General features: G+C 40.9%; 1 protein-coding gene across 16 annotated transcripts in view; it reads left to right on the forward strand.

The window, feature by feature from the left end:
• Window positions 1–15553, forward strand: part of CACNA1A (calcium voltage-gated channel subunit alpha1 A) — a 502477-nt gene that overhangs the window by 260334 nt on the left and 226590 nt on the right. For all 16 annotated transcript variants that reach the window (XR_010180475.1, XR_010180476.1, XM_063931156.1 and 13 more), the window contains 4 exons: window positions 2091–2232; window positions 4501–4630; window positions 5692–5751; window positions 11988–12094. Coding sequence is in view for 14 of the 16 variants with exons in the window: in XM_063931156.1 (XP_063787226.1) it covers window positions 2091–2232; window positions 4501–4630; window positions 5692–5751; window positions 11988–12094 (439 nt within the window). In the remaining 2 variants the exon portion in view is untranslated. The remainder of the gene's footprint in view (window positions 1–2090; window positions 2233–4500; window positions 4631–5691; window positions 5752–11987; window positions 12095–15553) is intronic.

Genomic DNA, 15553 nt, shown 5'->3' on the forward strand with positions numbered 1-15553 from the left:
AGGCCATATCTTGCTTTCCCTTCATTTCTTTCTATAATACTTTTATTTCTGTCTCTTATATCTCATGTATAAAATGATTTAAAGGAAAGTCCACTTATGGAACTGTCCTGTCTATAAAGGTGTCGTTACCTGGAGCCCATTCATGCCTCTCTTGCAGGACTCAATAGAAGCTTGTCTATTGAGATCGTTGGGAGAGGCATTGACCTACTCCCTCTTCTCCTACTCTGGGGGTTTCTGCTGGAGGTAACCTACCCAACTGCTACATGTGCAAGCAAGCTAAGATAGACAGGTCTAGTCGAGGGTATGATGCAAAGCAGCTTCCCTGATAACTGAATTCTAAGCACACAGTGGCTCATTTATGAGGATAGAATGGTTGATGAAACAGGGCTAAAGATACTTCCTTTTCTGTATTGTGAGAGCATTATCCCGTTTGCTCACCATCTTCGCTTCTTTAGAGATTGTGTATAAATAAGTTTGTTGCAGCATTGGAACTGTTGCAGTGGACCGGTTATGCCGGTCCAGCCTTTCTTGTGGCCCCTGCATTGCTCTTCTGTGAATGTGTAATGGTCAGCACATGGGCTGCAGTGAGGTACCAGACCTGGCAACCCAAACGGTGGCTTCAGTAGGCATAGTTAGGGATGGCCTCTTTCGAAGGTACCATTGGTGGTTAACCTTGATGGTATGAAACCATCAATGGTAAACATTGATGGTTTTACCTGCTGATGGCTATCCCTGCTCTATTACTCACAGGGCAGGGGGCCAATCAGAGGCAAGAGTTGGGCTTCACAGGTGGCACCAGGGGTGGTGCTAGGCTCTATGTCCTGGTGCCTGGGAGAAAAAAAAAGGCATTGTGCGGCTCTGTGCCATCAATGGCGGAGAACCATTGAATCTATGCCATCATTAGGAAAACCAGCTATCATTGGTTGTTAACCATCGATAGTTTGAAACCATTGATGGGCGATGGCCAACCCTAGGCAGGGTCCAGCCCCTTCAGTTGCTCAGTAGAGTGCAGCAGGGGCCTTAGGTTGGCATGGACATGTCTTACAATATCTCAGTGTTCCATAATTCAGCAGATATGCTTATCACCTTTAGCAGAGGTTGCGGTAATCGCACTCCAACGAAACACACAATGAAGCCAGTACTGTCAATTAAAATTCACTGAGCGACATTAGGATTAGTGGGCAGTATGAATTGCTGCGGTAGGCAGCGCTTTGTGACAAATTTTACACCTTTGCAAGACGTGCACTTTGTAATCACAGTAAAAGTTCTGCACAGATTACAAGGCGCCTGCCGGTTACAGTCCTTTGCCAGGCGCATTGGGGCATTAACCTACTTTTATTCAGTGCCGTAATATAGTTGCTGTTGCTTATAAAATGTTCTCAGCTTCTCCATTTCTGAGCTCATCCCAAATGGCACCACGACCTGCCTGTTATAACCATGGCAATCCAACCTAAATGCACGTGCAGAATTATGAGGGCTATACAGGCATCAGCCTAGCCTGTGATACAAGTGAGCACCCATGAGACGAAGGAGCGGGTTACTGAATAGCACAGGGCGGCAGAAATCTCACAATGAGTGATTATGTTCATAACGCAATGAAGGTCAGAAGAAATGAATTGCATCATACACTCCATTGTTACCCAAATCAGGTCACAAATAAAGAAGCAGAGGATGCAAGGTGCCACTCTAACATTTATCCTGTCTTTGTGGTGCCACCATTCATCAAATAGGGCTCGGCAAAGCACAGGGTGGGAGGGCGGGTTAGTGAAACGGGAGTAGGGCACAATTGAAGCACATCTTCACGTTTTCTGGGCCTTAAGTGTTGAAATATAATGAACAAAAATATGTGCCTGGACCACAATATCACCAAGAAGAGGCTCCTAATGAACCTTTGATGAATAACTTCTCAATGGTGCATTTGCCCAGGAAAGCAAAGTCTTTATTTGATGACAATGATAAACTGGTACAGTAAACCTGTCTATAATGAGCATTCTCTCTTTGTTCCTCCCTGTCTCTTTGATTTAGGGTCCTTCGTTATACACTCCTTGCTTCACAAGTGTATTACTGTGTTATTCTATCTCTCACTGTAGTTAATAAGACGGTTGCGGTCTCCCCCCTACCTCAGAAGGAGGATGAGAAAAAAGAGGAGGAAGAAGACGATGAAGATGGAGGGAAAGGACCTAAGCCGATGCCCCCATACAGTTCCATGTTTATTCTGTCCACCACTAACCCGTAAGTTCCAAAATTCTACTTCGTCATCCCAGTCGCTTCCTCTCTGTTCCCTTTGTCAGTGTGAAATACAAGACAAGAAGGAGAAAGAAGACTTTTTTGTTGGTGCACTCTTAAAGGAAAGACGTATGTCGATGTGATTTATTATAGAAATATAAAAATTTACTTTTATTCAATACTTATTAAGTCCCCTGAGGAAATTAAAACAAACTGATAAGTATCAGTATAGAGAAGAGCGGCAGTGGTAACGGGAATAATGGTCCTGCATTAATAATCCTGAATTGGATTGTTAGGCACAACCTCTATAAACTTGTGCCACCTTCGTGTATTGATTCACTTGCACTTATTATTAGCCTAAACACATACAGTATGTGGATCAAATGTTTCAGAGAGTCACGGTTAAGGTCCTTGTCCAAAAAAAGATATATAGGGCGGGATGTATTGAGATACATCGCCGCCGCTTACCACAGCGATGTTGATTGCATATATACTAACATATGCGATCAATATCGCAATGCGGTGACGGAGGCCCCCCACGATACCTGTGAGGTGGCCTGCCGCGGTCTCCGTCTCCTCCCAGGGGTCCCAACACTGCCTGGACGCCGGGAAGCAGCAGCAGGCTGCCCACGGCGCCTCCCCCTACAGCCGGAAGGACCTCCGGCTGCGTTGCTAGGGGGAGGAGGAGATTACCTTCCGGGTCCAGGGCAGCCTGGAGGAAGGTAAACCGGGGCGGGAGGGGGGGAGGCGTCTGCGGTGGTGTCGGCGGGTTGCGGCAGTCGGCTATAAGAAGCCCACAGGCTTCTATAGGGTATCACCATCCAGAGATGGCGATACCCTGGACGGCGAAAACGCGGCGGTAGGGTCTTCGTAAATTTGAAAATGCGGTAAAAACCCCATTTTCGGGGGTTTTACCGCATTTTTCCTTTAGTACATCCCGCCCATAGTGAGATGATATAAGGATTAACCCGCCACAGGTTGGCAATGGATACAGATATAGTGATAGAATGAACCTGCTGTCAATGTTAGACCAGAGTGTCCACCCTTTGTCAGTGCGCCTGGCTATGCTGCTCTCAGATCCGATTTCCTGGCTCTCTATGCCAGTATCGGTACTATTGTAGGTGCCCATCATTACACCTCACGGTAACGGCGCGTAGAGGGAAGGTACATCTTCTACCCTCAGTAATGAGTGCTGTGTCCTCTTTGAAGTGACGGATCATAGATATTGCTTACCGTCGATGATGGCATTATACTGTGTGAAACGCAAAATAATCATTTACAAAAAAAAATTAAAAATCTAAATAAATTCACAATTCTGTTTCTAATTCTGTGCAAGTCCTCTCGCCCCACTGTAGAACTGCAAATAATCCCTCCCCTGGCATAATGCTTACTAATGTGCAGTTTTGCCTGAATGTTTTTAGATACACTAGATTTGTTCTGCGCTTGCGAGTTACCCCAATGGTGTTGCAAAGTGGCTAAGGGTACCCCTATCTGATATTTATATCCACTTGTGTCATAAATATACCCCGTTGTCATCCAGCTTTATACTCCTTGCTACTGATCTCTGACTCACTCTGCTGTCTTTAACCGTGTGCACCAAGTGATAGTAGGATACGCAACTATGGGATTTTTTATTGGTTGGTGTGTAAAAGTCGCAGTTTTATGTTTAACTTTAAATGAGGCTTCTTGTCTCTATTCTGTCATCTTCTGTTCACTCTGGGCCTGATTCACAGTTGTACGCTGTGCCGATGTTTTTGCAATCGGGCGAATAGCGATGGCCTACTCAAACGTCACTGCTGTAATGGACACGCGCAATGATTGATATGCAGTTATGCACACAGTGAGGATTCATTCGCAAGTGATTGACAGGAAAGCGGACATTTTGTGTGCGGTAACGGGTAGCTGCGGAAAAAACGCAGGTGTGTCGGGACCGTTTTGTGGCGTGTATCAGCTGCCGACTGCGATCCAGGAATCACATCTCCAGTGTCTCAGTAGTGACCATAGACTTACCAAAGATTTATTGGAGGAGTCGATGTTTTCCGGATCTGCATCGATGCTGTGAATGTGTGCGCAGCTGCTGGTAGCTGCAAGGGCTCTGCTGGGCATCTCTATATAACTCCCGGGGGCGGTTACATTAGCATATTTTCGTACATCCTCTGATTCAAAAATCCCATCTGCGGCCTTAGTGCACCACTGTGAATCAGGCTCTTTTATCCTTGTTTTGTTCCTTGATTTCCTTTTATACCCTTTATATGTTTCCTCTCTTTATTGCAGTTTACGTCGGTTGTGCCATTACATCGTCACCCTGCGATACTTTGAAATGTGCATCTTGCTGGTGATCGCCATGAGCAGTATAGCTCTTGCTGCAGAGGACCCAGTGTATCCCGAGGCCACTCGTAATAACGTGGGTGACACTTTCATGCCTGTCCTCTGTCGTGCCCGGTGTTCCCCTGCACACACACCCTACACATGGGAATCTGGGCCTAATCCAGACCTGATCGTAGCATCAAATTTGTTAGCAGCTGGGCAAAACCATGTGCACTGCAGGTGTGGCAGATGTAACATGTGCAGAGAGAGTTAGATGTGGGTGGGTTATTTTGTTTCTGTGCGGGGTAAATACTGGCTGCTTTATTTTTACACTGCAATTTAGATTTCAATTTGAACTCACCACACCCAAATCTAACTCTCTCTGCACATGTTACATCTGCCCCACCTGCAGTGCACATGGTTTTGCCCAACTGCTAACAAATTTGCTGCGGCGATCGGATCTGAATTACCCCACTCTGTCTCCGCATACTGCCCACTCAGCGCTCACGCATTCTCACATCCACATTGGGAATTGTAATCGTCCTCCTGCACTTGCGTGCGAGCATTTCACACTCGTCCTTACCTGTCCACATATTTACCGTAAACATCTTTCTGCACACACTCACACTACCCCTTCACGTGTCTCCGGGTATTTCTACCACACAGCAAGCAGGCTGAATACAGCATTCTGCAACTACTGTAGGAAGCCAGCCGATGGAAGAGTTAAATAGCACAGGAGGATGTGTTGAGAGCCAGTGTGAGGTGCGCTGGGCTGACAAACTGTTAATCATGGTCGCCCTCCTGCTTACTCTGCAGTTCCTTTATATACAGTGCGTGCTGGCCAGCTCCCGCAGGGGGGGGGGGGGGGGGGGGGGGGGGGGAGAGGCGTGGAGATGGAGGGAGGAGAGTGGAGGCTGAGTGAAGTAATGGGAACATTGGCCCCAGAGGGACAAAAGAAGCTGAGAGTAGGGTATATAAATAGCACTTCACCGGGACTGTATATATATATATATATATACATATACATACATACACACACGGATATATATATATATACACACACATACACACCCACACAGATACACGCATACACACACACACACACACACAATATAAAGGTTTTTCCCTCACCGTGTTCCCCATGTCTTGTCTCTCCAGGTCCTACGTTACTTTGACTATGTGTTCACTGGGGTCTTCACCTTTGAGATGGTTATAAAGGTAAGAATGAAGGCAGGCTGCAGCATCTCATACACATCTGTATATAATACTACATGTGTACAAGTGAAGGGCGATTAGTAAGTGTGTGATGTTGTATATACGACCAGGTACCAAAGCTGACTGGTCTGTCAGTAAATAAACAAATATTGGCTAGGAAAATACAGGCAGCATAACAATGCGTCACTAAAGGGCCCCATACACTAGAACGATAATTCCCGATTGCATCCGATTTCGGCCATTCGGCCCGATATATCGGATGAAATCGGGCATTTTTGGAGGTGTTTCCGATCCGAACCGATGCGCCTTCCCGTGAGCATCGGATCGGATCCTCCACATTGAACGTGCTGCACATTCAATCATGTCCGACCCCGCAGGCATGGCTGGAATCGCCCAAGATACATCTTATGCAAAAGGACAGCATCCGATGTATCTTGGGTGATACTGCCGCCTGGGAGGCTGCCGGGGTGATCGCCTGCGACATGACGGTCGGACATGTTGCGTTAGTGTGTGGGGCCCTTAACATGCATAGATGATGATGATGACAATATACTGTGTAAAGAATAAGTCACATGACATTTATGGCAACATATAGACAATAAATAATTTAGAATGGTTAGGGTAAAAATGGGAATAGACAATGCTGTATGATAATATAGACAACAGATCATTAATACATTATAATATAGAAAGATTACATAAAATACTGTGTGTAGACCATGCTTAGGGGAATACAGAGAATAGATGATGGTTAGGGATCGGGTAGTATGGAGAATAGACTATGGTCAGGATCATATAGCGAATAGACAGATGATGGTTAGTGCAATGCTTAGAATAATACAGTATGGGGAATAGTTTGTGGTTACAATATATGAAGGTTAGGATAATATAGAGAATATAGGATGGGTAGGATAATATAGAGAATATAGGATGGGTAGGATAATATAGACAATATGTGATGGGTAGGATAATATAGAGAATATATGATGGGTAGGATAATATATAGAATATATGATGGTTAGGGTAATATACAAAATATTTTATGGGTAGGGTGTTATATAGCGAATATGTTATGGTTACTGTAATTTAGAGAATAGATAGCAGCTAGGGTAATATATAGAATAGATGATGGTTAGTGTAATATATATTATAGATGATGGTTCAGGTAATAGAGAATAGATGATGGTTACGATAATATAGAGAATAGATGATGGTTAGGGTAATACAAAGAATAGATAATGACTAGGGGAATATAGAGAATATATGATGGTTAGTGTAATATAGAGAATAGATAATGGCTAGGGTAATATAGAAAATAGATGATGGTTAGGGTAATACAGAGAATAGATAATGACTAGGGGAATATAGAGACTATATGATGGTTAGGGTAATATAGAGAATAGATGATGATTAGGGTAATATAGAGAATATATGATGGTTAGTGTAATATAGAGAATAGATAATGGCTAGGGTAATATAGAGAATAGATGATGGTTAGTGTAATATAGAAAATAGGTAATGACATGGGGAATATAGATTATATGATGGTTAGGGTAATATAGAGAATAGATAATGACTAGGGTAATACAGTGAATATATGATGGTTAGGGTAATATAGAGAATATATAATGACAAGGGTAATACAGTGAATATATGATGGTTAGGGTAATATAGAGAATATATAATGACAAGGGTAATACAGTGAATATATGATGGTTAGGGTAATATAGAGAATATATAATGACAAGGGGAATACAGTGAATATATGATGGTTAGGGTAATATAGAGAATATATAATGACAAGGGTAATACAGTGAATATATGATGGTTAGGGTAATATAGAGAATAGGTAATGACATGGGGAATATAGATAATATATGATGGTTAGGGTAATATAGAGAAAATATAATGACAAGGGTAATACAGTGAATATATGATAGTTAGGGTAATATAGAGTATAGGTAATGACTAGGGGAATATAGAGCATATATGATGGTTAGGGTAATATAGAGAATATATAATGACAAGGGTAACACAGTGAATATATGATGGTTAGGGTAATATAGAGAATAGGTAATGACTAGGGGAATATAGAGAATATATGATGGTTAGGGTAATATGGAGAATATATAATGACAAGGGTAATACAGTGAATATATGATGGTTGGGGTAATATAGAGAATAGGTAATGACTAGGGGAATATAGAGAATATATGATGGTTAGGGTAATATAGAGAATATATAATGACAAGGGTAATACAGTGAATATATGATGGTTAGGGTAATATAGAGAATAGGTAATGACTAGGGGAATATAGAGAATATGTGATGGTTAGGGTAATATAGAGAATATATAATGACAAGGGTAATACAGTGAATATATGATGGTTAGGGTAATATAGAGAATAGGTAATGACTAGGGGAATATAGAGAATATATGATGGTTAGGGTAAGATAGAGAATATATAATGACAAGGGTAATACAGTGAATATATGATGGTTGGGGTAATATAGAGAATAGGTAATGACTAGGGGAATATAGAGAATATATGATGGTTAGAGTAATATAGAGAATATATAATGACAAGGGTAATACATTGAATATATGATGGTTAGGGTAATATAGAGAATAGGTAATGACTAGGGGAATATAGAGAATATATGATGGTTAGGGTAATAGAGAATATATAATGACAAGGGTAATACAGTGAATATATGATGGTTGGGGTAATATAGAGAATAGGTAATGACTAGGGGAATATAGAGAATATATGATGGTTAGAGTAATATAGAGAATATATAATGACAAGGGTAATACAGTGAATATATGATGGTTAGGGTAATATAGAGAATAGGTAATGACTAGGGGAATATAGAGAATATATGATGGTTAGGGTAATATAGAGAATATATAATGACAAGGGTAATACAGTGAATATATGATGGTTAGGGTAATATAGAGAATAGGTAATGACTAGGGGAATATAGAGAATATATGATGGTTAGGGTAATATAGAGACTATATAATGACAAGGGTAATACAGTGAATATATGATGGTTGGGGTAATATAGAGAATAGGTAAAGACTAGGGGAATATAGAGAATATATGATGGTTAGAGTAATATAGAGAATATATAATGACAAGGGTAATACAGTGAATATATGATGGTTAGGGTAATATAGAGAATAGGTAATGACTAGGGGAATATAGAGAATATATGATGGTTAGGGTAATATAGAGAATATATAATGACAAGGGTAATACAGTGAATATATGATGGTTAGGGTAATATAGAGAATAGGTAATGACTAGGGGAATATAGAGAATATATGATGGTTAGGGTAATATAGAGAATATATAATGACAAGGGTAATACAGTGAATATATGATGGTTGGGGTAATATAGAGAATAGGTAATGACTAGGGGAATATAGAGAATATATGATGGTTAGAGTAATATAGAGAATATATAATGACAAGGGTAATACAGTGAATATATGATGGTTAGGGTAATATAGAGAATAGGTAATGACTAGGGGAATATAGAGAATATATGATGGTTAGGGTAATATAGAGAATATATAATGACAAGGGTAATACAGTGAATATATGATGGTTAGGGTAATATAGAGAATATATAATGACAAGGGTAATACAGTGAATATATGATGGTTAGGGTAATATAGAGAATAGGTAATGACAAGGGTAATACAGTGAATATATGATGGTTAGGGTAATATAGAGAATATATAATGACAAGGGTAATACAGTGAATATATGATGGTTAGGGTAATATAGAGAATATATAATGACAAGGGTAATACAGTGAATATATGATGGTTAGGGTAATATAGAGAATAGGTAATGACTAGGGGAATATAGAGAATATATGATGGTTAGGGTAATATAGAGAATATATAATGACAAGGGTAATACAGTGAATATATGATGGTTAGGGTAATATAGAGAATAGGTAATGACTAGGGGAATATAGAGAATATATGATGGTTAGGGTAATATAGAGAATATATAATGACAAGGGTAATACAGTGAATATATGATGGTTGGGGTAATATAGAGAATAGGTAATGACTAGGGGAATATAGAGAATATATGATGGTTAGAGTAATATAGAGAATATATAATGACAAGGGTAATACAGTGAATATATGATGGTTAGGGTAATATAGAGAATAGGTAATGACTAGGGGAATATAGAGAATATATGATGGTTAGGGTAATATAGAGAATATATAATGACAAGGGTGATACAGTGAATATATGATGGTTAGGGTAATAAGAGAGAATATATAATGACAAGGGTAATACAGTGAATATATGATGGTTAGGGTAATATAGAGAATAGGTAACGACAAGGGTAATACCGTGAATATATGATGGTTAGGGTAATATAGAGAATATATAATGACAAGGGTAATACAGTGAATATATGATGGTTAGGGTAATATAGAGAATATATAATGACAAGGGTAATACAGTGAATATATGATGGTTAGGGTAATATAGAGAATAGGTAATGACAAGGGTAATACAGTGAATATATGATGGTTAGGGTAATATAGAGAATATATAATGACAAGGGTAATACAGTGAATATATGATGGTTAGGGTAATATAGAGAATATATAATGACAAGGGTAATACAGTGAATATATGATGGTTAGGGTAATATAGAGAATATATAATGACAAGGGTAATACAGTGAATATATGATGGTTAGGGTAATATAGAGAATATATAATGACAAGGGTAATACAGTGAATATATGATGGTTAAGGTAATATAGAGAATATATAATGACAAGGGTAATACAGTGAATATATGATGGTTAGGGTAATATAGAGAATATATAATGACAAGGGTAATACAGTGAATATATGATGGTTAGGGTAATATAGAGAATAGGTAATGACTAGGGGAATATAGAGAATATATGATGGTTAGGGTAATATAGAGAATATATAATGACAAGGGTAATACAGTGAATATATGATGGTTAGGGTAATATAGAGAATAGGTAATGACTAGGGGAATATAGAGAATATATGATGGTTAGGGTAATATAAAGAATATATAATGACAAGGGTAATACAGTGAATATATGATGGTTAGGGTAATATAGAGAATAGGTAATGACTAGGGGAATATAGAGAATATATGATGGTTAGGGTAATATAGAGAATATATAATGACAAGGGTAATACAGTGAATATATGATGGTTAGGGTAATATAGAGAATATATAATGACAAGGGTAATACAGTGAATATATGATGGTTAAGGTAATATAGAGAATATGTAATGACAAGGGTAATACAGTGAATATATGATGGTTAGGGTATAGAGAACATATGATCAGTTGGGTAAAATAGAATAAGGAGATATGCTGCTAATCATATGGGGTATTAGCGTGCCAGAGGGCTTTAGTGCTCCTGAGCGGCCATACAGTATAAGCAGCCAGGTAGGTGCTCGGTGACTTTCTGATCTGACACTCAGGGAGATAATGTTGCAGGTGAAAGAGTGGCCATATGTTGTTCTCATATGGTTATAACTATGAAGGTGTGTGTGTGTGTGTGTGTGTGTGTGTGTGTGTGTGTGTGTGTGTGTGTGTGTGTGTGTGTGTGGTGTTAGATAGTGCAGGTCGGCGCCGGAATCCTCAGCTATACCCTGACTTTGTTTCTCTTTGGGAAGCGCACATGCTAATGATGAAGGGAAGCCAGGGGGTTAAAGGCAAATCACATATTATCAGTAAAGTCTGTGGGATGACATGCCCCCTAGATAGTCCTTGGAGTGGTCATGGGTAAACTAGAAAAGTTTCCAGGTGCCTGCAATGAAGGGATAAGTCATCACACAGCAGACCTCTATTAGTTGGATCAGATGCCTTGGGAGCACTTTACTCACAATGTCTAATGAAAATGTGGCTATAGGCAATTGCTTTTATCACATCACTACCAGCCATCTGGCTGACCTAAAATAGATCTGGAGCATTCAACAAGTGTGCCTAATACAAGTAACTGATGGGTCTATCGCCTGCAGGAATCGTGTGGTTTCTATACTGCTACTACAGACCCATTCCATTTCCCTGTCCTTCATCTCCTGAGGTAACAATGGTAGTCTGAGTGTGGGAGTCCCTACTACAGGGGTACATGCAGCTAGACATAAGTGAGACTTGCTATGTTATCTCCCAACAATCTCATTCTATCTCTTCCCTTCCTAGATGGTAGATCTGGGCCTCCTCCTCCACCAGGGAGCCTACTTCAGAGACCTGTGGAACATTCTGGATTTCATCGTAGTTTCTGGTGCTCTTGTGGCTTTTGCTTTCTCGTAAGTAACGCCCCCCCTTCCATTCTCACCTACTGATAGCGGGCTTCATATGTATATAACATGCCGGTAATTCTGCAGATGCTTACTGTATATCCTGGTAGCTAACATGACAAATGTTTTCATCATACATCTAGGTAAAAGGGGAGACCTTAAAATGGGTTTTGTCCACCTTCAGGAAATCATGAACTAAGCAGGAACTCTGGGGGTCATTCCGAGTTGATCGCTAGCTGAAAATGTTCGCTGCGCTGCGATTAAGTAAAAAACCGGCACTTCTGCGCATGCGTATGCGGCGCAGTGTGCACGCGCGACGTACTTTTGCAACGGCTGATGTATTTTCACACAAGGTTTTGCGAAGATTTTCAGTTGCACTGCTGGCCGCAGAGTGATTGACATGAAGTGGGCGTTTCTGGGTGTCATCTGACCATTTTCAGGGAATGTTCGAAAAAACGCAGGCGTGCCAGGAAAAAGGCAGGCGTGGCTGGACGAATGCAGGGCGTGTTTGTGACGTCAAATTCGGAACTGAATGGTCTGAAGTGATCGCAAGCGCTGACTAGGTCTGAAGCTAATCAGAAACTGCACAATGGGGGTAATTCCAAGTTGATCGCAGCAGGATTTTTGATAGCAATTGGGCAAAACCATGTGCACTGCAGGTGGGGCAGATATAACATGTGCAGAGAGAGTTAGATTTGGGTGGGGTGTGTTCAATCTGCAATCTAATTTGCAGTGTAAAAATAAAGCAGCCAGTATTTAATCTGCACAGAAACAAAATAACCCACCCAAATCTAACTCTCTCTGCACATGTTATATCTGCCTCCCCTGCAGTGCACATGGTTTTGCCCAATTGCTATCAAAAATCCTGCTGCGATCAACTTGGAATTACCGCCTATATTTTTTTGTAGCCGTTCTGCAATGCAATCGTTCGCACTTCTGCTAAGCTAAGATACACTCCCAGAGGGCGGCGGCTTAGCGTTTGCACGGCTGCTAAAAACTGCTAGCGAGCGATCAACTCGGAATGACCCCCTCTATGTAGTAAAAGTTGCAGGAGGGTGTTACACTATCTGCTGGAAGAAAACCTTACACAGGTTAATTTTATTATTCAGCACCACCATGAATACGTCTGACCATGTCATAGCTCTGGGAAATAGTTGTCAGCTATAGAGAGGAGTTGAGCTGATCTCTTGATAACTTTGGAATGAAGAGTCGGATATATATATATATATATATATATATATATATATATTTTAAACATTTCTTTTATTGAAGCAGATAAATAAATCACAGTTGACATGTCTTTTTGAAAGATAAATAATACAGATATTGAAATGCAATAAAATTAAACTTTTGTTGTTAGGCAGATGTGATCATGTGGAAGAGAATTTCCAGATATGTAACCAAGACCTCCTAATCAGTGGGCAAGCCCAAAGGCAATGATATAGATCAGCGGAAGGGTGACCACATTTAGGGCAAGAGGAATCTGCTAGTATACCAATTGTATATCCTCTATGACAGTGTTTTTCAACCACTGTGCCGTGGCACACTAGTGTGCCCCTAGTGTGCCCCGAGCAGTCTCCAGGTGTGCCGCCATAGAAGCACATCCAGGCCCGTCAGTGTTTTGCCGTTACTGAGGCCCTGGAACGATCAATACTGGTGGGTTTAGTGGTTGCAGAGCCAGTTCTTATTTTGACCCGGGCAGTGTTGGGCTCTTCTGGCTTTCTCAGATGTGGCTCAGGCGTTACCTATGGAGAAGCTGCAACATGACATCATAGGACACGCAACTGCACCATGCATCACCATTATATTTGAGTGTACCATGGCAATATGTATATCTTGTTCAGTGTGCCGCGAGTTGTAAAAGGTTGAAAATCTCTGCTGTATGAGGAGATATGTATGAGCGATGGAATATGTTATAATACATTTCGGTATATTTCATTGCGGGAAACGTAGTGACTGAGATAAGTAACATTTTTAAGAGGTTTTCTATTGTTAGGGAGGGGAAATGTTCCAGCCATTTAGTCATCCCTGTTTTTATCAAAGAATAATCAATGTTTTGGTGAAGAAATTTATAATAGGAAGAGATAGCACCCTTAGACAGAGGAGGTTCTAGTGGGAAATTATCCAGCGTATTATCCCAGTTATTTGGTGGAATCATGAGTCGGATATTTTAAAGATTGGAGATAATGGGCGGTATTCAAATAATATATCACGCCCAATCTCCTTTCTAAAGTGATCTCTGTTATCGCGCATATTGCGCCCATAGTAATCAGGTTTAGCTGCGTAAAGGGTTGGGTGCCCTCATTACCCCAGGGGTAGTGAGCTGAAATGATTAAACCACGCCTGTCAGCTGAAACAGAATGGGTGTGGAAGGGGGTGAAAAGAATTGAATACCGCCCACTGAGTTATGTCAGTCCTGGGTATTGTTTGTACTGAAGGCCTAATTCAGGTTTGTGCACAATGGCCGATGTTCACACAACAAAGCGATTATCAGCAGACTGCGCATGTGCCGTGATTGCAATGTGCATACACCAAGGTGCCGCTGTTATCCCGCTCGCAATGAGGTTTTCATGGAGAAGTGATCGTTTGGTGGTGGTAAAAGAGAGTGGTTGGAAAAACGTAGGGGTGTCATGGATGCTTGTATGGCCCCGATGGGTGTGACCGCAATGTGATTGACAGGGTGGTTACACAGCATTGGGGGGGAAGGGCGGTCAGGGGCCATTTTCCGGGGTCCGATTAAAAAAATGGTGGCCGACCGTCTGACAGCAGAGCCGGGCTGCTCTGCCAGGGGTCAACCTTAGTTCCGATGCATTGCAACCTATTTGCAGACGCATCGGGAGGCAGCCTCAAACATCATGTCAAACCAACTTACTTGGGTTTTATGAAGCAGTAAGTGCTAACCTGGATCAGGGTAAGGAGGTGGATGTAATCTTTTTAGACTTTGCCAAAGCTTTCAACACAGTACCACACGTGACTTATCTATAAGCTACAAGAAATACGGCTAGGGAGCACAATATGCACTTGGGTCAGTAATTGGTTAGATAATAGGGAGCAGCACGTTGTGGTTAATGGATCATTTTCAAATCAGACCAAAGTACTAAGTGGTGTGCCACAAGGGTCTGTACTTGGACCACTATTGTTCAACATTTGCATTAACGACCTAACAGTAGGTCTAGAGAGCATGGTGTCAGTTTTTGCAGACAATATCAATTAGTGTAAGGTTATAAATACAGAGGGAGATGCTGAGTCTCTTCAGGACGACTTTGTTAAACTAGAAGCATGGGCAGCCAAATGGAGAATGAGATTCAACACAGACAAGTGTAAGATAATGCACTGTGGTAGCAAGAACAAAAATAACACCTACATACTAAATGGGGTAAAATTAGGGTATTCTGTACTGGAAAAAGACTTAAGTGTTCACATAGATAGCATACTAAGCAGCAGTACCCAAAGTAGGATTGCAGCAAA

This window comes from Pseudophryne corroboree, chromosome 6, assembly GCF_028390025.1.
Source record: "Pseudophryne corroboree isolate aPseCor3 chromosome 6, aPseCor3.hap2, whole genome shotgun sequence".
NCBI lineage: Eukaryota > Metazoa > Chordata > Amphibia > Anura > Myobatrachidae > Pseudophryne > Pseudophryne corroboree.